This window comes from Erinaceus europaeus, chromosome 9, assembly GCF_950295315.1.
Source record: "Erinaceus europaeus chromosome 9, mEriEur2.1, whole genome shotgun sequence".
In the NCBI taxonomy this organism is placed as follows: domain Eukaryota; kingdom Metazoa; phylum Chordata; class Mammalia; order Eulipotyphla; family Erinaceidae; genus Erinaceus; species Erinaceus europaeus.
In genome coordinates this window covers 95,652,523-95,677,247 of record NC_080170.1, presented here as the reverse complement: position 1 = coordinate 95,677,247, position 24,725 = coordinate 95,652,523, and the positions used below count along the sequence as shown (strand labels likewise).

General features: G+C 38.2%; 1 protein-coding gene across 1 annotated transcript in view; it reads left to right on the top strand.

The window, feature by feature from the left end:
• Positions 1–730: 730 nt before the first annotated feature.
• Positions 731–24,725, top strand: part of CCDC54 (coiled-coil domain containing 54) — a 51,052-nt gene continuing 27,057 nt past the window's right edge. The window contains 2 exon segments of the mRNA XM_007522175.1: positions 731–846; positions 19,617–19,717. Coding sequence (XP_007522237.1) covers positions 731–846; positions 19,617–19,717 — 217 coding nt within the window.

Below are 24,725 nucleotides of genomic sequence, written 5' to 3'. Positions count from 1 at the left end.
AAACGATAGAAGAATAAGACTGAGTCTGAGGGGGAGGGGGAGGGACAGGGGAGGGGGAGAAGGAAAAGAAGAGGAGGAGAAGAAGGAGGAGGAGGAGGAGGAGGAGGAGGAGGAGAAGGAGAAGAAGGAGAAGAAGAAGGAGAAGAAGGAGAAGGAGGAGAAGGAGAAGAAGAAGAGGAGGAGGCATATAGTCAGTGCTCTCTTTAGATAGTAAGCATTTGTCAGAATATAAAAAAAGATCAGAAAAAAATCTTAAATAAATAAAAGAAACTGCACAAATCATTCTGAATAGAAATAATATGCTTTGCAGTGACAAAAATAAGAATGGGGTAAATTGTTGCAGTGACATATACTTTATGCTATATTTGACCCTACTTTTAGTGTATTAAAAAGCTCTGCACTGCCTCTTACAAAACTGTAGTGTAAAAAGATGATAGTTTTCTATGCTTGTGATTCTGAAGTTGTTGTTATTTGGTAAATGAGAACTGGCAACCCTGAGTCATCCAACTCATTTATTTCAACATTTGTTGTTGTTGTTCATGAACACTCCAAGTTTAAGAATTACTTAAGTAAGGAATATTAAGTATAATTTTCTAAAATTAAAACTGTGACTTGCCTACAAACAAATCGTGTAAAGATTTCAATGTTCCTATTTAAAGATGTATTTATTTTGATGAGAGGGGGAAACCAGAGCACTGCTCTAGCCATATACTGTGCTAAGAGTAAAGCCATGCCCTCAGGTTGCAAAGGATATGCTCTACCTGTTGTTATCTTTGTGGACATTCAACGTTTTTTCCTTAAACTCATTAATAAGTCGGCAGAATGGCAAACCTATATCAAAGGAGGGTATGAGAGACTAAAAGAGATTTTTTCTGAGAGAAAGAAGAAAGCAGAAATAAAATTGCTAGTAGAGATGCAGGGCAATACAATTATATTTCCTGGGGAGGTCATCTTTTCTTTATATATATATTTTATTATTTTTTAAAAATGTCTTTATTGGGGAATTCATGTTTTACATTTGACAGTAGATACAATAGTGTGTACATGCATAACATTTCTCAGTTTTCCATATAACAATACAGCACCTACTTAGTCCGCTGTCATCCTTTTTGGACCTGTATTCTCCACCCCACCCATCCAAGAGTCTTTTACATTGGTGCAATACACCAATTTCAGTTCAGGTTCTACTTGTGTTTTCTCTTCTGATCTGTGTTTTTCAACTTCTGCCTGAGAGTGAGATCATCCCATATTCATCCTTCTGTTTCTGACTTATTTCACTTAACATGATTTTTTCAAGCTCCAACTAAGATCCACTGAAAATGGTGAAGTTACTGTTTTTTGTTGGGAAATTGTGCAGATGTGGTTGAACATTGGCAGGGCCCACAAGACACCATATTTCCATGCAAGTATTATTATTTACATACCAATCTTCTGCTTTGTCTTAGAAATGACTAAAGGTCTCCTCCCCACCACATTATCCCCTCAGGGTATTGCTAATTCCCGCCAGCTTAATCCCTAGCAACGGTGGTTGCTAGGGAGGTTCTACCATATCTAGCCCCTCCCACTTACGGTATTGTAAAGCCACTTCCCTTTCTGGTCTCTCTTCCCCTCCTCCCCCTCTTCTCTTGTTCCTTTTTTTGCCATGTCCGACTGGAGGAGGGCAGGCGTGCAGAGCAGGAGGTAGCCATTGCTTAATCCACTGCACTTAATCCACATGGCTTAATTCACTGCACTCACACCCGACTGTGGAGCTCCCTCATTTATAAAGAGTTGTATTACCATGCCACCACGAGTTCCTGGTCTCTCTCCTGTGAAACTGGCCCAGCAGTTTTTAATAGCTGAGTAGTATTCCATTGTGTATCTAGACCACACTTGCTCCGCCACTCATCTGTTGTTGGACACCTGGGTTGCTTCCAGGTTTTGGCTATTACAAATTGTGCTGCTAAGAACATATGTGTAGACAGATCTTTTTGGATGGTGTGTTGGGTTCCTTAGGATATATCCCCAGGAGAGGAATTATGGGATCATAGGGAAGGTTCATTTTTAGCCTTGTGAGAGTTCTCCAGACTGTTCTCCACAGAGGTTGGATCAATTGACATTCCCACCAGCAGTGTAGGAGGGTTCCTTTGTCCCCACAACCTCTCCAGCATTTGTTGCTGCTATTTTTTCTGATGTATGACATTCTCACAGGAGTGAGGTGGTATCTCATGGTTGTCTTGATTTGCATTGCTCTGACAATCAAATGCTTGGAGCATTTTTTCATGTGTTTCTTGGCCTTTTGGATCTCTTCTGTGGTGAATATTCTGTATAAGTACCGTGCACTAACCGATTGCACCACTGGAGCTCCCGTGATGAATGTTCTGTCCATGTCCTCTCCCCATTTTTGGATGGGGTTATTTGTTTTCTTGGTGTTGAGTTTGGCAAGCTCTTTATATAATCTGGTTATTAGCCTCTTGTCTGATGTATGGCATGTAAATATCTTCTCCCATTCTGTGAGGGGGTCTCTTGGTTTGGGCAGTGGTTTCTTTTGCTGTGAAGAAGTTTTTAAATTTGATGTAGTCCCATAGGTTTGTGCTTGCTTTAGTCTTCTTTGTAATTGGATTCGTTTCATTGACGATGTCTTTAAAATTTATTCGGAAAAGAGTTCTGCTGATATTTTCCTCTAAGTATCTGATAGTTTGTGGTCTAACATCCAAGTCCTTGATCCACTTGGAATTTACTTTTATATTTGGTGAAATATAGTGGTCCACAGTCTTTTGGTGGAGGGAATGGTATTTATGTACACTCCTATTAAATTGTAGTCATATAAGTCACTATTGAATTAAATGAGAGGGGAAAATTTATTGTATATCTCCAACTTTTTAAAGCACAGACTGAGTTTTTTTAATACATAGAGTGAGACTTTGATATGTTGACTCTCTCAAAAGCCTAGACCAGGGAGAACAGAAGCAACTGGTGGCACAGCTATATACAAGATGTTAGGTATTATACAGCAAATTCTAAGAAAGGGACCTTTCAAAGTTAACCCAATTACCAAATAATGTTATGATAACAGTAACTATCCATTGTCTTCTTGAACCCTAAGACAACAGGAACCTCACATTTCCACTATGGAGCCTATACTTCCCTCAGTCCTGGAACCTTAGGGTGGGGCGCACTTTCCTGCATGCTTCTCTCAATTCTTATCAAATAATATTGCATCCACCAATCACAACCTAATCAACACAATGAGTGCCACCTCAGCATGCTTCACTTCAGACTGTGTCCAGAGACTTCAGTTGTGGAATGACAACCCGCAGGCTTCATTACTTGGTGAGACCTTTCCTTTCATAGAAAATTTTCTAATTCCATTCCAGGTGGTTCACTTCCTAACAAAGTCCCAAAACCTAGATATAGACCAGGTCCCCTGAGATAGAGCATATATTCACATGTATCCATAAATTAGGGCAAAATATGTACCTGAAAGCAAAAATATACAATAGTCTGCAGTGAGTCTTTTATGTTTTTTATGTTGTCTATACTGGAGAAGTTCTCAGCTATTATGTCCTGAGGAATGCTTTCATCCCCTGGTAAGCCAATAATGCATATGTTATTTCTTTTGAAGTCATCCCATATGTCTCTGTTGTTTTCAGTATCTCTTAATCTCTTTTTGAGATCTCTTACTTCTTTTTTTTAGTTGACTGTAATTTGTCCTAGATCTTGTTAATTCTGTTTTCAGCCTCATTTATTCTATTTTTTCTCCCCTCTACTGTTTTCTGGAGTTCATCTATTTTGTTACCCTGTTCTGAGACTGTTTTAGCTTGTTCAACTAGTTGTGTTCTTAGCTCAGCTATTTCAGCTTTCAGCTCTCTAATAACCTTGAGATAGTGTTTTCTTCCAGAGTCTCATTCATTGTTTCTGCATTTCTGATGACAATTCTTTCAAACTCTTTACTCACCCCTGTGATTATTTTCTTAACTAGTGTTTGGATATTGACCTCATTATTTTGTGCTTCAACCTTTGGGGGGCCTTTAGCTGGACTCTTGTACTGGTTCATTTCTCCAGTATTTCTTCTTGTTGGTTTAACCATTTTATATATTATGGTATGAGTTTCCTCTCTCAGTACTTTTTAAATTACTGATCACTCTTGCCTGGATTGACTTGTGTCTAAGTAAGGTAATTAAAGGGTTCACCTTTGTGGAAATTGACAATTGTTTTAATATTATGTTAAGCCCTGAGTTGGAGCACAGTGGCTTAAAAGCCTCCTTTTTTCTTTTTCTTCCCTATAGGCTATGGGAGCCTGAGGGCTTTTAAACTATAAGTAGGGTTCTTACCTTACTCACTGACTCCTAAACAAGAGATAAAGCAGGGCGGGGCAGAGATAATCCAGTGGTTCTGCAAAGAGACTCTCACAGCCCCACCGCTAGGCCACCAAGATATAGGTCTTCTCCTGAGTTTCCTGGTTAGTTCTCTGTCCCCTGGTGTCAGCACAGGGCCTCCCTCACCCCCACCCCCACTGCTCCATATTCTCAGGGCAGTAGCAATGGAGACTCACAGTTATATTTGGTGAGTCTTAGGGGAGTCCACTTCTCCCTTCAGCTGTCTTTTTGTTGATGAAACAAACTGGAGGTGGTGTTTCAAGTTGTAAACTGCTGGACTGTTACCAGCCACTTAATCTCTCCCTAGGCTCCTCTCTTTCCACGAGCCACACGTGTTTGCACTCACCGTGACTTGGTGGGTTCCTGAAGTCATTCTAGTCCTGTCTTGTTGCAGTCCCAGGTGGTCTTCTTTTGGGGTCATCTTTTCTATAGGACAAAATCATGAGTCTGTACCAGAACAAGAGTAAATCTCAATTTATTGATGTTCTTCAGATTAACACAATTTTTTAAGGGATCTAGATCTTAATCAACTACAAAAAATAATGTCAAAGTCACATTTCCTTGGAGATGCAGATTATGCAGACAGCTTGTTATACATCTTGAGTATGAGTTCGTAAATTCACATAGCAATAGTCATTTTTCTTCATTATTTCCAAGTTCTGGATGATTTTAATAGAAAGCTTTATCCTTTTTTAAAATTACTTATCTTTCTTGTTATTTAATAGGACAGAGAGAAATGCATAGGGGATGGGGACTTAGGGAGAGAGAGAGAGAGATATGTGCAGCACTGCTTCATTACTTGTGAAGCTTCCCACCTAAAGGTAGGGACAGGAGATTTGAACCTGGGTTCTTGCCTATGATAATATGTGCACTCAGGTAGGTGCACCACTGTTTGACTCAAGAGCCTGAAATTTATATTTAACTAGAGATTATATGTATATATCTATGTTTGCTTATATATATATGTATATGTGCAGAGTTATGAAAATGGAATGAGATAAACCAGTGAACAGTTGTTAGAAGTTGGAAATGGCATCATGGGTATGTTACTTTGTGAGGGGTGCCAGAGCAAACTACTCACAACTGAGAGATTTAATCGAAATTTATTGTCTCACAGTTCTGGAGACTTGAAATCTGTGATCAAAAAGTATCAGAACCATGTTCCCTCTGCAGGCACTAAAGACCATGCATGTCCAATGGCTGCTTCTGGGTTCTGGTAGTTGCCTTACTAGGAATTGCAATGTAACTTAAGTCTTTCTATGGCACTATCCTTGCTTGCAGACCTGAATCAAAATTTCCATCTTTTACAAAAACACCAATCATACTGATTAGAGACCACACTAGTCCTGTGTGGCCTCATCTTAATTAATTATATCTAATAATCCTATTTCCAAACAAAGTCACATTCTGAGGAGTTAGTAGTTAGAATATAAGCATGCGATTTTGGGGTAGGAAGAGAATTCACCCCAGAATAATGGGTGTAATTACAAAGACTTCTTCACTTCAATTTTTCAGAAAAAGTCAAGTATCAATAGACATTTCCAAAAACTTGCAGTAACAGTCTATGATATTTTAATAGTTTCTAGATGCTGCCATAGCAACTTTCTACAAACTAGTTATCTTCAAATAACATAAATTTACTCTCTTATAGTTCAGGAGGCTAGAACTCTAAAATTAAGTTCTTGGCAGGGTCATGCTTTCTCTCCCTGAAACTTCTAAGGAAGAACCTTTTTGTGTCTCTTCCTATCTTCTATGCTTACTTTCAGTCCTCAGCATTCTTATAGTTTTATCCTTCCCAGTTTTGTCTCCATTTTTATTGTCTATGACAGTAATTATAGTTATGCTTTTCTTTTTAGCATTTCTTAGTGGTATAGCTCCAGGCTTACCATATATTGGGTTGTTGGAAAAATAATAACACATTTGAACATATAAAAACATAGGAAAATATGCCATGACCTTTCCAAGAGCCCAAGACATCTGATCAGAATCAATTCTGGATTTACACTGTTTTAATCACATGTACTAAAGTTATTCTTATATATTGTTATAATCTTATATTATCTGACAAGACAACATAATTATGAAACTACCTTGTTCTTGTTTTTTTCATTTGGATTCAAGTTACTACCTTGAGCCTAGACAATTTCTGCTGCCTCATTTTCCTTGTTATGTGTCACATTTTTCTGTTTCTTTATGTCTCATAATTCTTCTCTTGAAACAGGCACACTTTAAATAATATAGCAAAACCTGATACTGATTAGTCCCTACCCCATCTCTTGTTTTTTTACCTGTTTATCTGTTTAATAACAAAGAGAAACCACTTTAGTGGTCTATTTTCCCTGCAGAGTGACACTTTGGTGTTCCTCTACAGACAGGTCAACTAACTTGGAGCTTGTTCATAGTCACCCTGTGGTGACAATGGTTTTAGTGGAATTCTCTTTAACTCCTTTATGTATAAATTCTTCTACGGGCTGATATAACTGAATCATGGTCTTTTCTCAGGGATACTTTTGGAGGATGCTTTCTGAGGGTTCCCTACCCCTTCCCTAACTCCCAGAAGGGCTTTTTAACTGTTTCTTTCATTGGCTCTCTCTGGTTACTCACTTCTGGTTTAGGTTATGTTGTTCTTCTAGATGCACCAACCTCTTAACCTGTTTACTACTAAAATAATCCATATAACTTTTTAGAGCACCTGAACTTCCCACTTCCTGTTTCAAACAAAATTAGTTCCTCTGGGGGAAACTTTGTAGATACCTGTTCTTATGTATTTCCTCTCCCTATGAGAGGAAAAATGTCTCAGTCAATGCTCTGAGCACTTGACAGGACTACTAGTTTCCAGTTATCTCAGATTGTCTCTCTGATATGAAACTTGAGCTTAAGAGTTGGAATGAAAGTGATCAGAAAATATACCTCTTTCTTATGACTGAATAAGCAAAGAATATCCCTGACCTCTGAGCCAAATTTAGAGTCTGCAACTTAAAGTACCTGTTCTTCCACTTGCAAAACTACATGCCCTGGCTGGGAGTTCAGGAATGAGGAAGTTCCACTTTGGCTACACTCACCCAGGATAGAGATTCAATCAAACCCTAGTGAAAGTGGATGTAAGGGTATGGCTCAGAGATTAAATGCCACTATCTTTATAGAGTTTTATAGAATTTTTGTTGAATAAGTGCTTGTTTATTTGGTGCATGCCCTTAGCACAAGTTCCAGAGACTTGATTGTTTTTATTTTATCTTATTTTCACTAATTATGCTTGTTTTGATGGGAAGCAAGTCCATAGATCTCCTAATTGCTGCCATTCTTACCCAAACTCACACATTATATATTTTTTTTTCCTTGCCTCCAGGCCACCACTACAAATTCACCACTCCTGGTGACCTTTTTTACCTTCCTTTCTTATTTTATTTTTTAATTTGATAAGACAAAGAGAAACTGAGAGGAGAGGGGGGAATAGAGAGGGAAAAGAAACATAGATACATGCAGACCTGCTTCACCACTCATGAAGTGTCCCCACTGTAGGTGGAGAACAGGGACTTGAACTTGAGTCCTTGTACTTAACTGGGTGCCATTGCATGGCCCCCCATATTATAATTCTTCAAAGTGGGAAAAAGTAAGTGTTTACTTAAGTTGAGTTTTTGTGACATTGTGTGTTAGCAATACTTAAAGTCTGGACAAGATGACATTCCAGACTTTTCTCTCTCCACATGGGAGGATATTAATATTTAATGGAATAAGATTAGAACATTTCCCCCAGAAGATTTTATAGGTTTATAGTATTGCAATAATGTTTAAAAATCTGTGTTTAAAATCAAAAGCAGACATCTGTTGGAAGGCAATTGAAAAAGAATGTTGAGTTATAGGTACAAAACTAAATTTGCCTTCATGAGCCAATTCTACTGTAAGAGTTCGTCTAATCATCTACTGTAAGAGTTCGTCCAATCGTAGTATCTCTTTTACTATTTGCTGACACTAAACATAGTCAAACTACTTCATTGCACACATACTTAAAAGTACAAGGGCATCCCTAGGAATGATTATATTATTTATACCATTTGTCAATATATTTAATGCATTATAGGAGTGGTTTCAGTTTCAGAAAACTGAACAGTTTTGTGTCAGAGATTTTTTTTTTTTACTCAAATGTGACAGCAGAGATACACTTTGGGATGCTTTCCTAATTTACGTTTTCATTTATTTGTATTTCCTGTAATGTGCCAAGTGATTGTCAGTTTACAAAATGTAGCATCTATAAATATGCTTTAATTACTCACTTAGTTCAATCATTTAGTCAACAAATACTCGGGAAATACCATGCCAGGCTGTTCTACATTCTGTGGATATAATAATATATGAGAAAGACAAGGCCCCAATTCTCTTGGAGTTTATGTTCTAATTATTGTCTGAAAATAAACAGATAAATGCAGAAATATTTTATGAATTATCCTGGATGCTTGATCATGAGGGTCAAGGCACTTATTTCCAAGCTGATGGACCAATATTGGACACTACTATCTCATAGCCACAGCTGTTATTCAGAATTGCCCTCTTTCAAAGTGAGCCAACTCATCCAATGTTACAAACATTGCACTAAGGCAGTGTTCACCCAGTGTCTGATTAATACAAAGTATGGAAACTTCTTGCCCTTGATACTTGACCAGGATTACTCTGGTCTTTGTTTATTTTGCAGAAATTGGCTTCACTTATGCTTGATGTTACCATTGTAGGTTTCCTTTTTCATTCAGAGAACCACACAGATAGAGCTATTATTACAGAACCAAGTTCTTAATGCCAATTAAGAATACAGATTTTGGGGACCAGGTAGTAGAGCAGGTTAAGCTCACATGGCACAAAGTACAAGGAGAGTAAGGACCCATCTGCAGGGGGGTTTCTCACAAAAGATGAAACAAGTCTGCAGGTGTCTATCTTTCTCTCCCTTCTCTGTCTTCCCCTCTTCTCTCGATTTCTCTCTGTCCTATCCAACAACAATGGCAACAACAATAATAACAATAAACAACAAGGGCAACAAAAGGCAAAAAAAATAGCCTCCAGGAGCAGAGGATTTATAGTGCAGGCACCGAGCCCCAGTGATAACCCTGGAGGCAAATAAATAAATAAATAATATAGGTTTTTTCTTTTTTTTTTTCTTTTTGCCTCCAGAGTTATCGCTGGGACTCAGTGCCTGCACTATAAACATACTGTTCCTGGAGCCCATTGTTTTCCCATTTTGTTGCCCTTGTTGTTATTGTTCTTATCATCATTTCCCTTATTGCTGTTGTTATTTTTGGACAGGGCAAAGAGAAATCAAAGGAGGAGGGGAAGGCAGAGGGGGAAGAGAAAGATAAGACACCTGCAGACTTGCTTCACCGCTTGCGAAGCGGCTCCCCTGCAGGGATCATTGAGCTGGTCTTGTGTTTTGTGCCATGTGCATCCTACCTGCTGTACCATGGCCAACCCCTAAGAATATAGGTTTATATAATAACATTGACCTTGTAAGACCTTACAACTGATTGAACTAGATGCACATAGGATAATCCTTACTTTGCTTATCGTAAAGTTGACTGGTTAGAAATACTAATCACATCTGTACAGTTCTTGTACAGCAGACCCTAGGTTAATATTGGAATGAATAACCAGGATAAAGATTATATATGCTGTAAATTTACAGTCCTTCATTTCACCTAAGATAAAAGCATTTGTAACTTCCCCTTACAGAAACATACTGGGAAATAGGCATTCTGGAGATTGTCACTTAACTTATTCAAGTTAATGCATCACAAAGTTACCAAAGGAGTCAAGAGAGTTCTTTCTACAAGGCATAGGACAAGAGATAGGTGGAGTGACACTCAAGATAATCCCAATGGTATGATCACAGAAGAAGCTAAACACTCGTGACTTCTTTTGGAAAGGTAATTGAAAGTGTGTAATCATAAAATGGCTATGAGGATTCCAGTAGAGGAAAGCAGGGGTAAATATTTTATATTTATGGGAGGAGGTAGGTGCCTGTGGGACTGAGCACATAGCCAGTGTGGGGGCCAAAGGACTGGTAGAAGGTAATAGAGTACCATAAGAGGAATAGGACAGAACAAAAGTTCAGTGCTTCTGAAACAATTATTATGGATTGGTATATGACCTAGCTGATAGTTTATTTTCATTACTGATGATAGTTTTGTTCTATATACATATATATTTTTTCAAATACTGAATTAGCAAACACTGAATTATTAAGCCTAGGGGAAATGTAGGCTAAAATTCCTGAGCCTAAGGTCATAACATTTTCACTGATCTAGCCATCAATAACCTTGTTTTATTTGTATTTCTATTTGAATATATACTTAATATATTAATATATTGTGTATTCATTAACATTGAACTTATGCCCAATAGCTCATACCAGAGAACTATTTAAAATATTTTTTTTTCCTTCAGTCAAACGCAACCACAACCCATTTTTCTTGGGCTTTGGGTCTCTGTCATACTTGCAGGTCCTATTTAAATTGAGAAATCACCAACAAAAATATGACATTGAATAGACCAGAAAGGACACTGTCATTTTGACCTCAGTTGGGAATACGCATATCAAAGGACTCAAAATTTTTCACCATTTTGTGCATGTCCATAGTGACTGTGAAAACTCCATGAGTAGTAATTTCAGGCTTTCAAAAAAAAATTTGAGACTGGATGAATTCACAAATATGGAATCTGCTAAGAATCATGATTGATAACATTCACACTTAGATTAATGCTAATGGTTAGCGAGTCACAGTACCTGGCACTCTTTATGTCTCCATCCTACACATATTTGTGATCATGTCTTCTGTATGTCAAACTGGTGATGAAAATTCAACAAGCAACCCATTACCCATGCTTCTCCTGGACTCAGGGCAGGCCAACATTGAAAATCCTTGGCTGACGCAGCTGATCAAGATATACGTGGTTTTCGTTTTATTTTCATTTATTTCTTTTACCACAGCACTAATTTATGGTAGTACTAGGGATTGAACTTGGGACCCTTAGTAGCTCAGGAATGAAAGAATTTTTACATAACCATTATACATACTTATCTCCCTAGCCTGTGGTTTTCATTTAATCACAAATGTTGTTTGGCTATCGAGTTAGAGACTGTAGTTTATTGCTTCTAATTTTGTTTCCTTAATTAACCTTTGGTTTCTACATCATGGATGAGCATGTAACAACTGACTATTTGTCCTGATTTCATCAACTCTTACTACCACCACACTACTAAGAGTAAAAATATCTGTGGTGTCTCTCTGTCTCTCACCTTCTATGTAAAAAACAAAATGGGGGGGGGGAGTTTGCTGAACATATTAGAATCCTCCAGGTGTGCAGCCCAGGCAATAATTCTGGTCACAAAAAATAGTTACCAGAGCCAGACAGTGGCCACTCAGCTGAGCGCACATATTATGATGCACAAGGAGCCAGCTTTGAGCCCCAATCCTTACCTGTAGGAGGAAACTTTTCCAGCAGTAAAGCAGTGCTGCAAGTGTCTTTCCTTTTCTCTCCTTCTCTATCCAACTCTCCTCTCTCAATTTCTCTCTTTCTTCAATAAATAAATCACATACATATTTTTAAAAATAATAATTAACATTATAAATATGCTTTGAAGTGTTTGGTGTTTTTTTTTGGGGGGTATATGTTTAACTTTATTTTTAAAATATTTTTTTCTTCTTATGCCACAGATTTTAAATATAATGCTAGACAATGATCTGATAGTAAGAAAAATAAAACATGGCATTCTTTCACAACAACTGTTTGTAAATAATGTACATTAAAAATAATAAGTTTCTTAGGCATAGGGCATGGGAAGTGGCACAGTGGATAGTATGCTGGACTTGCATGCATGCATGAGCTAGCAAGTTCTATTGGAAGTTCAATCCTTGTTATTTCAGGTGATGATTCTCTGGTTTCCTCTCTCCCTGTGTTATGTTAATAAATCTTTTTTAAAAGACTTTTGAGGCCAAATTAGCATTTAAATAAAATGTTCAACATTAAACACAAGATATATTTTCTCCTATTATCTATTTTAACACAGTGAATGAACATATTGTTTTTGTACTAAAAATATGCATTTTAAATTTCAAAATGATTTAGAGTTCTTAAACAGACTAGAAAGAAAATAAATGGGACTAGTAAAGCCATTTCTGTTTTTACAATAATGTTAAGTAACCCAGTCAGATGTACATGATCTGAATCAAACAAAAGTTCACTAGGTACATTGACTACTTCAGAGGGCTGGTCACATTCTTTTGTATTATTACCTGTCATTTATACTCACAGGAAGCCACCAAGTCCTTTGAATGGTATTAAGGTTTGTCATCGGTTTCTATGCTACTAGCACTTTATGGTCAAGATTCTTTGCTCTGGGCTTGTCCCATAGTATTTATGGTGAATGAACAAAGCATACAAATGGGGCAGGAGGAAGAGAGAGAATCTAGAAAAATCATCTATTATTCCAGCTTATATCTCAGGAGAATATATATATATATATATATATATATATATATATATATATATATATATATCAGCAAACTAAAGTTTATGGTACAGAAATTTATTCTTGAACTTCAAGAACAAACCTTGACTCTTTTTTTAAAAAAAATGATATGTCATTCTAGTTTTTATGTATTCTTTTTTTTAATTTTATTATTTTTTTTTATTTAAGAAAGTATTAATTAACAAAACCATAGGGTAGGAGGGGTATAATTCCACACAATTCCCACCAACCAATCTCCATATCCCACCCCCTCCCCTGATAGCTTTCCCATTCTCTATCCCTCTGGGAGCATGGACCCAGGGTCATTGTGGGTTGCAGAAGGTAGAAGGTCTGGCTTCTGTAATTGCTTCCCCGCTGAACATGGGCGTTGACTGGTCGGTCCATACTCCCAGTCTGCCTCTCTCTTTCCCTAGTAGGGTGGGTCTCTGGGGAAGCGGAGCTCCAAGACACATTGGTGGGGTCTTCAGTCCAGGGAAGCCTGACCGGCCTCCTGATGACATCTGGAACCTGGTGACTGAAAAGAGAGTTAACATACGAAACCAAACAAATTGTTGAGTAATCATGGACCCAAAGCTTAGAATAGTGGAGAGGAAGTGTTAGGGGGGTACTCACTGCGAACTCTAGTGTACTTCTGCTTTCAGGTATATATTTTGCAGTAGTTTATGGATACGTGTGAACATCTGCTCTCTCTCACAGAAACTGGTATATATCTAGGTTTTGGGACTTTGTTAGAAAGTGAACCACCTGAGATGGAATTAGAGTATACTATGAAAGGAAAGGTCTCACCCGAGTAATGAAGCTGAAGGGTTGTCATTCCACACGTGAAGTCTCTGGACACAGTCCTGTGGTGAGGGGTAGACATGCAGCTTTCCTGGGACAGTGGGGGGTGGGAGTGGGTGGGAGGGATGGGTCACAGTCTTTTGGTGGTAGGAATGGTGTTTATGTACACTCCTAGTAAAATGTAGTCATATAAATCACTAGTTAATTAATACGAGAGGGGGAAAATTAATTGTATGTCTCGAAGTTTTTCAAAACACAAACTGAATCTTTTCAATATATAGGCTGTATGTATTCTTTTTTGACAAGTCATTTACTCAAATGTTAATTTGTCCAAACAACTTTCATCTTTCCCTCTTTAAAATATTACTTAACTTTAGGTTCACAACTAGGGAATGTAAAGCTACATGTTCATAATATGGATTCTAAATTTTTATGTTGTGATTCAGTTTAATTCTCTGTCTAGGGATTTTTGTGCATATTTGAAGAGGTGATGTGATAGCTGCATGCCTTAAATCTGTAGTCTTTTTTTTAAATAATCTTTTTAAAAAGTTTTTTTTAATATTTATTTATTCCTTTTGTTGCCCTTGTTTTATTGGTGTAGTTATTGTTGTTACTGATGTCATCGTTGTTGGATAGAACCGAGAGAAATGGAGAGAGGAGGGGAAGACAAAGAGGGGGAGAGAAAGATAGACACCTGCAGACTTGCTTCACTGCCTGTGAAGCCACTCCCCTGCAGGTGGGAAGCCGAGGGCTCGAAACCGGGATCCTTACACCAGTCCTTGTGCTTTGCGCCACATGCACTTAACCTGCTGCACTACCACCAGACTCCCAAAGCTATCATCTTTTTAAAAATGGCAAGATATGGTGAAATTAATAGTAATGACATCTTATTTCACTGTATCGTTCAGCTGGAGACCTCAAAACATTCAATATTTGGAGGACATTATTGGGAAAGGATGACATGGTGACTGAAGTACTCTATTTTAGAAATGTTAAAAAATTCCCATTGTAGTTCAGCGGGGAAGCAATTACAGTAGCCAGACCTTCCACCTTCTACAACCTACAATGACCCTTGGTCCATGCTCCCAGAGGGATAGAGAGTGGGAAAGCTATCAGGGGCAGCGGTGGGATATGGAGATTGGGTGGTGGGAATTGTGTGGAGTTGTACCCCTCCTACCCTATGGTTTTGTTAATTTATCCTTTCTTAAATAAAAATAAAATAAAAATAAAAAAATTCCCATTGTTCATCTCTGCTTTTCAGATTGACTGATGCCTTTCAATTTTGCAAAGAAAGGCCTGCTTAGTGAGTCAGCTTAGAGAATTTTTACAATGTAATTTAGTTTCTACAGTTACACAAAAGGTGTATAAAGGCTAGTTGTAGCCCAGAGTGGAGAAACTAAAAGTTCAAAAGAATATCTTGATAGTCTACTGTGCACTAAACCTTGTCTCAGTCATACTACATTTGATATATTTTTAACTGATGCACTATTGATTTATAGTACTACATGTCTCAGGAGTACAAATTGACATCTCAATAAATGCACATATTTAAAACCTTACTATAACTTCATATGAATTCTGCAAGATAAGTAGAATAATTTTTAATATGCAGTACTGGAAAAAAGTTATAGTGGTCTAAGCAACTTCCAAGCCCTAAGCTTAAAAAAATACCTGTATTTGCATAAAGCTTTCTCCAGTCATATATTTTTTTAATACTTGAGTTGTTTCACAATTAGAAGGATACAGAGGAGGGAGTGAAGGAGATTTTATTATCCAATTTTGTTCTTTGCCGCTTTCTTTTATTAAATAGGCTCAAGAATTCATAAAAACGTTAGATTCAGTTCGTGGCACCATCATAAGTCAGAGCTGAGCAGTGCTAGGTTTAAAGAAAAGTTAGATTCAGAAGCATAAATCATAATATTGAGAGATATTTGTTTATTTATTTATTTATTTATTTTTGCTAGCACTGTTATTGCTGGAAATCTTGGTACCTGCATGACCCCATCACTCCAGGTTGCCGGGAGCCAAAACCTTAGCTAAGTCTCTCACATAACCGGTGAACGGACATTCTGATCATTGTAACTGCGATTACCATCTAACTGTTTGGAAAGTTGCTCACCCACCTCCCTCCCCCCACTACCTTAGCAGAACTTCCTCATGGTGTGTGCTTAAAATGCGGCTGCAAAATAAAATTTTCAGAACTTGATCAGAAACCTGTCTTGCTCTCGTTCTTCGTGTCTCTTGTCCCCTCCATTCTCTCACCCCCTACCCTAGGTTTCCGTCGATAACCCCGCAGGCCGGGGCACCTGGCGCCCGACGTGGGACCTTTTTGGGTCTGGGGTCCGAGAGAACGTCGCTCCCCGATGGTCGACCAAGGAGCATAGGACCGACACTTCAGAGAAGGAGTGAGTGAAGGTTCGCATTGGATCGCCGCTCTAGCCCAGAGTGAGTGAAGATCCGCGTGGTGATCGCCGCAGATTCGCCCGTCTGTGAGATTGATCCGTTTTGAGGTAAGAAAGAGCGATGCAATTATGGGACAAGCATTGAGTAAACATGATTTGTTGCTTAAGGGCCTCAAAGAGTCCCTCAAGACATGAGGAGTGAGGGTTAAGAAAAAGGATCTCAAGAAGTTTTTTTTTTATTTAGTGAGTGATGTTTATCCGTGGTTCCCCTTAGAAGGGACTATTGATGAAATAAGATGGGCCAGAGTAGGAAACTGTTTAAGAGACAACCTTCTGTTTGTAAGTCTGTCTCTATTCCCATGCCTGATTCAGGAGACCCCATCCCTGAGGCTCCTGCTAAGTCTCCTCCTGTTAAGATTTACCCCTCTTTGACAACCTTAAGACCCCCCGCCAAAGATGGGCCTGATGATAGTCTTTCTCCTGAAGAGGCCTTATCCCTTGATGAAGAGATGGCCAAATATCATAGTCCTGACTGGCCACCCCTTTGCTCTTCTTTGTCCAGACCGCCTCCTTATGCCACCACCCCTCCATTTTGTGCTCCAGTCCTCGACTTGGCCGACACCACCAAGGCTAAAACTCAACTAGCACAAAAAACAGCTTCCCCTAGAAAATTAGTAGAAGAAAAATGAGACCATTTACAATTAGTTAAAGAACTGTGGGCTCTTGATTTGGCATTATCTTAAAACTAGCCAGCAAAAAAAAAAAAAAAAAAAAAAAAAAAATCCAGGTTTTTCCCTCTGGCTACCACCAGAGCTCTCAGAAAGCCAGTTCTGAGTGAGATCTTATCTGGCTAGCAAGCTATTCTCTAAAGAAAGAATAAAATCAATCAAACAAGACGTTCTATTTAACTTAAAAACTATTAATCAGAGAACCAGTACACACTTTCGACAGAAATTTAATGATTTGTTTCTTTAAAACTCTAAAAATGTACCTTAGCCCAGAAAAAGAATTTCAAAGATTTTTCTCCGCGCAGTAAACTAAGCCCACCTGTTCTGTCCATGCAGCCAACCATGGCACAGAGCTACTGCTCCACAGATTGGCAAATTCAGTCAATCATTCCCTTAAGCCACAAAGGCCCCTCCTGGTGGGGGGGGGGGTGTAGAGGATGGAGTTAAGAATCCAAAATCCAAAGCGGTTTTTCAAAGGGAAATATTTCTTTTCACCAAGAATGTCTGTTGTAAGTCTGTGTGTTAATCTTGTTTCCATTAATGTGTGTTAACCCCTAAGTAACTAAAGGTTGTTTTAAGTTTTAAATAAGATTCAGTTAAGCTAAATGTGGTTTTAAAGATCCCGACTCAGAGTTGGCACACCTTTACCAGAGTAAAATATAGGACAGTTTCGTCCTTCTGATAGCTAATATCAGCATCAATTCATTAGTTAAAAGATTTTCTGAGATCTCTAGGCATGGTAAAATGCCCCTGCAGTCTCTCTCCCTCTTGTGAGAATTGTAAACCTTAACAGCACCCCAATACCAACTGCCACTGTTTTTTAATTTGTTAATTCCATGCTTGAAATGGCTTTCTAGTGGCCCAGTCAATGTAGAGCAGTGGCCTTGCCAGGAAAAAAGGGTTAAATGTGGTATTCCTGGCCTGATAAAAATTTTTCATTTGGCAAATGTGATTCAACAAAATTATTTAGTGTAAAATGGTCATCTTTTTTCCTTTCTATGTTTCTTTGATAGTGAGCAAGAGACAGGGAGATAGAGAAAGGAAAGATATCTGCAACACTATTCCACTACTTGTGAAGCTGCATATGGAGTCCTGGGGCTTGAACCCAAGTCCTTTCTCTTGGTGACATGTGCACTCTATCCAATGCACCACCACCAGCTCCTCAGTTCCTGTCTTCTACTGACAGTGTGTGAATATTCATAGGATTGAAAGATAGTGGACTTGTTTAACTGACATGATTCTGATCCTATGTTAGAGAAATGTTTCAGGATAGAAAGATGAATATGGCATGATCTCACTCACAGGCAGAAGTTGAAAACCAAGATCAGACGGGAAAACATTAAGCAAAACGTGGACTAGAGTTAGTGTATTGCACCAAAGTAAAAGACTCTGAGATGAGGGGGAAGGGTTCCGGTCTTGGAACATGATGGAAGAGGACCTCGTGGGGGTGGGTTGTATTGTTATGTGGAAAACTGGGAAATGTTATGTATGTACAAACTAGTGTAATTCCTGCTGACTGTAAAACTTTCATTCCCCCAATAAAAAAATAATAAATAAATAAATTTTAAAAAATGTTTCAGGGCCAAATAGTGGCGCATCTGGTTGAGCACACATGTTACAATGCACAAGGACCTAGGTTCAAGCCTTCCAGTCCCCACCTGCAGAAAGAAAGCTTTGCTAGTGGTGAAGCAGGACTGCAGGTGTCTTGTCTGTCTCTCTCCCTCTTTAGCTTTTCCTTCCCTCTCGATTTCTGGCTATCTCTATCTGATAAATAAATAAATAAAGATAATTAAAATTTTAATTAAAAAAAGAGAAATGTTTCCCACAACATGATACATATATCATAACTGGCTCATAAGATGATTTAAAGTTAACATTTGAACAATTTTCTAATTACATATTTATACTATTTTAATAGCTATATTCTAATTGATGTTTCTTTTGAGAAGCAAATGGATCAGACCTTTTAAATTGATTTTTTTGCTTTAGATATAAAGGTAATATGAATACAGATAACTGATAACTCATTATCATCATCATATATTTTCTAGCAATATATTAGTTAATCAGTCAATTTTAGTTCACAATGTGAACTAAACTTTTGAATCATACTACATAGAATGTGGATTAGGTTCTTTATTTTCAGTTGAAATCGTCATGGTTAAAGAAGTTTAAAGGTTTGAATAGTAAGAGAAGAGATTTATAACAAATATGAGTACTATTTGTGATAGTAATATAGTTAAATGACTGAATATTTTCAGTGTCACAGGAATACCAACATCAACAAAAAAAATACTGTACAAATATAGTGAAGACTGAAATTTGGACTTCCACTGCCAATTGAAAGCAAATCTATGTCTTAAACACGATTTTGTCATGTGTCATTTTGACACATACCAAAAACTCTATGAGAAACTCTTAAAATTTCTGATGCAAAGCAGGACATTCAAGCATCTTAGAAGCACATTGTGTAAAAAGCATTGTGCTGTTATGAAATACTGGGTGAAACACACAGAATCCTACTGGCAAAAAGAAAGCAAAAGTAGTAATTGGGGACAAAGCAAACAAAATGACTGACAATGTGCTTCTTTCAAATAACAGTTTTAGAATTATAGACATTAACAAAAATTAATGCAGAATTCACTATTCAGAGAATGACAAAGTTAGTATGATTTTCTGCAAAAAAATATATAAATTCATTTATATATTTCACTAAAAAATTGCTAGTAGTTGTTTGACACAATCTGAATAAATTAGCCCATGAAACTTCTTTCACAGTCAAAGTGTAAAACTACAAAAGTGTTTTAAGGATTTACTGAAAAATTCAAATAATCAGTAGCAAGTACAAGAAGTATAGTGTGGCTGGCCGAAAAAAGTATCAGATACAACTGGCTGGACAAGAAGACTTGACTAACAGTCAAGTTATTGAATATACACGTAAAGATATAGTCACAGAGAAATGATATCCAATAGAGCTTTGCATAAAGATTTAAGAGTAGTATTTATTAAAATTATTATCATAAGCATCTGAATTCTCAAGATTTTCTCAGACTTTGTAAAAAATTGGCATTAGTAAAAAATAGAAATTATTGTCATGTGCCATTTGATAGATTCACTGTTGTAAGCAGAATCCTGTACATATCCATCTAAGCTAATGTATTTGTAATTATGCATATTCAGTCTGTCTGTCTGTCTGTATCACACACTTAGTTTTTCATTACAGAAGTTCTACCCAGACTCTAAATTTCCAAAACAACTTTGAAAACTAGCAAATTAGGAATACAAACTTCACTATAATGTAATAGTAATCAAGACAAAAGAATATTGGCATAAATAAAGGCATAGGAATCAAGTAAATGGAATTGGTAATCCATAAGGAATCTTTAGTTTCATATTCAATAGCTTTTTGACAAAGCTGCCAAGACAATTCAATGGGGAAAAGATATTCTCTTCAGCAAATCATTTTAGGATAACAGACTGCCTTTAAACACAAAAAATGAATTCTTTACTATCATGATTGTCTGTCAACAGCACATACAGGATTCAAAAATGGTATCACATGCATAAAGAACTAAAATACTAGATCTCCTAGAAGAACACAGAAAAAGATATACTAACTTGGTGAAAGATGTATTGTGTCTATACCTATCATAAGAAAATTAGACCCATACACATATAACAATAACTGTCTTGTAAGTATTTTCAACCAATAAAGTGATATTTTAATGAAGAAAATAAAATAAAAAGTCAAATATAATGCCTACGATCATGAGTCATTTGTGCAAGGACCCAGGTTTGAGCTGCTGCAGAGGAGGCACTTCAGGAGCTGTAAAGCAGGTCTGCAGGTGTCTGTCTTTCTCGCTCCCTATCTCCAAAACCCTTCTTAATTCCTCTCTGTAAATATAAACATAGTAACTGATACACCTACATGGAATGTAACTATGCAGGTAAATTTCCAGGTAGAAAGGGGGAAACCAAGATTTTTTTAAATTTATTTTTTATTTAAGAAAGGATAAATTAACAAAACCATAACATAATTCCCACCACCCAATCTCCATATTCCATCCCCTCCCCTGATAGCTTTCCCACTCTCTATCCTTCTGGGAGCATGGACCCAGGGTCATTGTGGGTTGCAGAAGGTGGAAGGTCTGGCTTCTGTAATTGCTTCCCCGCTGAATATGGACGTTGACTGGTCGGTCCATACTCCCAGTCTGCCTCTCTCTTTCCCTGGTAGGGTGGGTCTCTGGGGAAGTGGAGCTCCAGTTGGCTCCTGATTATAGTCTAAATCAACAATGGGATATGAGGAACTGAAATACTTCAGTGTGTACTTCAAGAGTCTTCACACTTGGGGCCAGATGGTAGCACACCGGACTAAACCCACATAGTGCATAGCCTAATTAATGACTGGCACAAGAATCCAGGTTCCAGCCCCAGACTCCCCACCTGCAGGGGAGTCGCTCTGAAAGTCAGTGAAGCAAGTCTGCAGGTGTTTATCTTTCTCTCCCCATCTCTATCTTCCCCTCTTCTTTCAATTTCTCTTTTAAAAAATTTATTTTATTTTATTTTTCCCCTTTTGTTTCCCTTTTTATTGTTATTATTGATGTCATTGTTGTTAGATAGGACAGAGAGAAATGGAGAGAGGAGGGGAAGACAGAGGGGGAGAAAAAGACACCTGCAGACCTGCTTCACCACCTGTGAAGCCACTCCCCTGCAGGTGGGGAGCCGGGGGCTCAAACCGGGATCCTTCCACAGGTCCTTGAGGCTCTGTGCCACGTGCACTTAACCCACTGTGCTACCTACCGACTGCCAATTTCTCTGTCTGTACAACACTGGAAAAAAGATGGCTGCCAGGAGCAGTGGATTCGTAGTACAGGCACTGAGCCCCAGCTATAACCTTGGAGCCAAAAAAAAAAAAGTCTTGGGGCCAGGTGGTGGCCCACCTGGTTAAGCACACATGTTACAATGTGCAAGGACCTGGGTTCAAGTCCCCAGGCCCCACCTGCAGGGGGAAAGCTTCATAAGTGGTGAAGCAGTGCTGCAGGTGTCTCTCTGTCTCTCACCCTCTCTACCCCTCCCTTCCCTCTAGATGTCTGACTGTCTGTATCCAATCAATAAATAAATATTTAAAAAAAGTCTTCAAATTTTAGCAAACATTGAAAAAATCAGAGAACTTACTAAAACAGATTCCTGAACTCCTTTCCAACACAGAGATTCTGGTTCAGTATGCTTAGGAGTTTCTTTTTCTAAGATTTATTATTTAAGTCATAGAACAGAAAGAGTAAAACACATGAAAGAGAGTGAGAGAGAAGCCACATCACCACTTTGGCCTAAGTGATGGTGGGACTCAAACTAAAAGGTGCAGGCATGCAAGTTCTGCATTCTACTAGCTGAGCTGTTTCCCTGGTTTTGTGAGGTTCTAAATTTCTTTTTTTTTTTTTTTACCAGAGTACTGCTCAACTCTGGCTTATGGTAGTGTGGGGGACTGAACCAGGGACTCTGGAGCCTCAGGCTTGAGAGTCTCTTTGCATAACCATTATGCTATTTACCCTCCATCCGAGGTTCTGAATTTCTAATGAACTCCCAGGTGATGAGGATGATTGAGGTTTACAGACTAATCTTTGGGAAACATTTGTTTACTTGATGAAAAGAATATATATAAAACTCATTCATGGTCTGTGGCAATTACTCTCTTAGGAAAGCTGCTTACATGGCATGAGCATGAATCACAAAATTACACAAGCTTGACAATGTTAACTCAGTAATTACATTTATAGCAATGCCAGTGGAAATTAATAAACATACTACCTATGTTTAGTTAAGAATAATAATCACTCCCTAAATGTGTCTTCATCTTTTAGCTCAACTATTGGAATGAATTTTGCCTTGTAATTAAGAATTTATTAGAGTAAATAGATTAAATTACACATTAAAATATATTATCTACTTTTTCTCATTAAAGACTTGAATAAACATGATACATTAATATTTTATTAATGTTATGATCTGTTAGTAAAAGCATATGGTGTATGGAAGATAGTCTATTAAAAACCAAATAGCCGCGCACGCACGCACACACACACAAAAAAAAACACTATTATATGAAAAATCAGTTAAAAACAAAAAAACTCGGGCAATGCTTTTTAAATACTCAAACTCTAATCCAAACAAATATATAATAAAACTTAACCAAAAGTGCAGAAGACTGTCTCCACACCTGGGTGTTGCTTTAAGCGCTGTCAAACAATGATGTACACCTTTTTGTTCCTTGTTGTCACTGTTACGGTATAAAACTTCATCTTGGGTGGATTAAGCACAGGTGGCACAAAGCACAAGGACCAGTGTATGGATTCCAGTTCGAGCCCCAGCTCCCCACCTGCAGGGGTTGTCGCTTTACAAGTGATGAAGCAGGTCTGCAGGTTTATATCTTTCTCTCCGCCACCCCCCCCCCGTCTTCCCCATCTCTCTTCATTTCCATCTGTTCTATAATAATAACTACAACAATAAAACAACAAGGGCAGCAAAAGGGAATACATACATAAATAAATAAATGTTTAAGAAAACTTCATCTTGACAGTTACAATGCAGTATTTCCTCTCAACAACTACTAGAAAAATGTTGCATGAAGTTGGATCACATTATGGGCAAGTGCTGGATTGTTGCTTTTAAAATAACATCTGTGTATGCGTACTTCGAGCTTAAATATGTCAACTCTGTTGCCAGATACTGATATTATTACAGCACATTTCAGAGATGTAACATCTTTCAAAAGTGCACAATAGTCTGCAGTAAGTCAATATATGCAGCAAGCAAGTAGAAAGCTCTAAAAAGACACCAAAAAGTTCCTAATGAAAGAGTCTACTTAGATACCCTCCTCACCTACTTCCTATTATACTTCCCTCACTCACTCCAAAGCTAACTTTATCAAAGCAAGGACTGCTAAAGCTGAATAAGGGCAAGAGACTGGCATACTTTAACAATGACTCTTTAGTCACTATCAGGCCACCCCATCAGCTAGGGCCCTAGTCAAGGAGTCCTGATATTCCTAAACTGACATGATGGGCCTAGACCTCGAATAAATCCCTCTCTCCATTGTCAATCCCTCTACCAGTCAGCTCTATCAGGCAAAACACAATAGATTCCTTTGTGGGTCCCCATAGGTCCTTGTCCTCAACGTGGATCAACAATGGTAGAGAATGTTGGACAACATATACTATGTTCCACCTGAGGAAGATGGGTCCTGAAATTGGGGCAGCTTGGAATGTTCCTACTCATGACCACAGAATGTGAGCTCAGATCTACAGGGATACAGAGACCACATAGGCTCCTAAGCTGAATATGGGCCCCAGATCAGATCAAATCAACAGGGTTACAATCAACAATATTTATACACTTTTCCATATTTGGAAGCTACTCTCTTCCCTGATCCAGCTTTCTGGTCCTTTTTCCAGCCATGAAATAATCTCCTCAGACAATAACTTGGATCCACCTGCATGTTAGATGTCAGGCTCAGGGGAAAAAAAAAAAACAACTAGTATAGCCACAGGCCCTTTGGAATATAACTAAAATATGCCTACTAGCTATCTACAAAATGGAGACACCCAACTCTTCATTTGCACTATTCCAGACTTTAGGTTCATGATTAGTCACAATTTGTTTGGCTTTATGTGTTAACTCTTTTTTCAGCCACCAGGTTCCAGATGCTACCATGATATCAACTGGACTTTCCCAGACAGATGACCCCACCAATGTGTCCTGGAGCCCCCGCTTCCCCAGAGACCCACCCCACTAGGGAAAGAGAGAGACAGGCTGGGAGTATGGATTGACCTGCCAATGCCCATGTTCAGCGGGGAAGCAATTACAGAAGCCAAACCTTCCACCTTCTGCACCACATAGTGACCCTGGGTCCATACTCCCAGAAAGATAAAGAATAGGGAAGCTATCACGG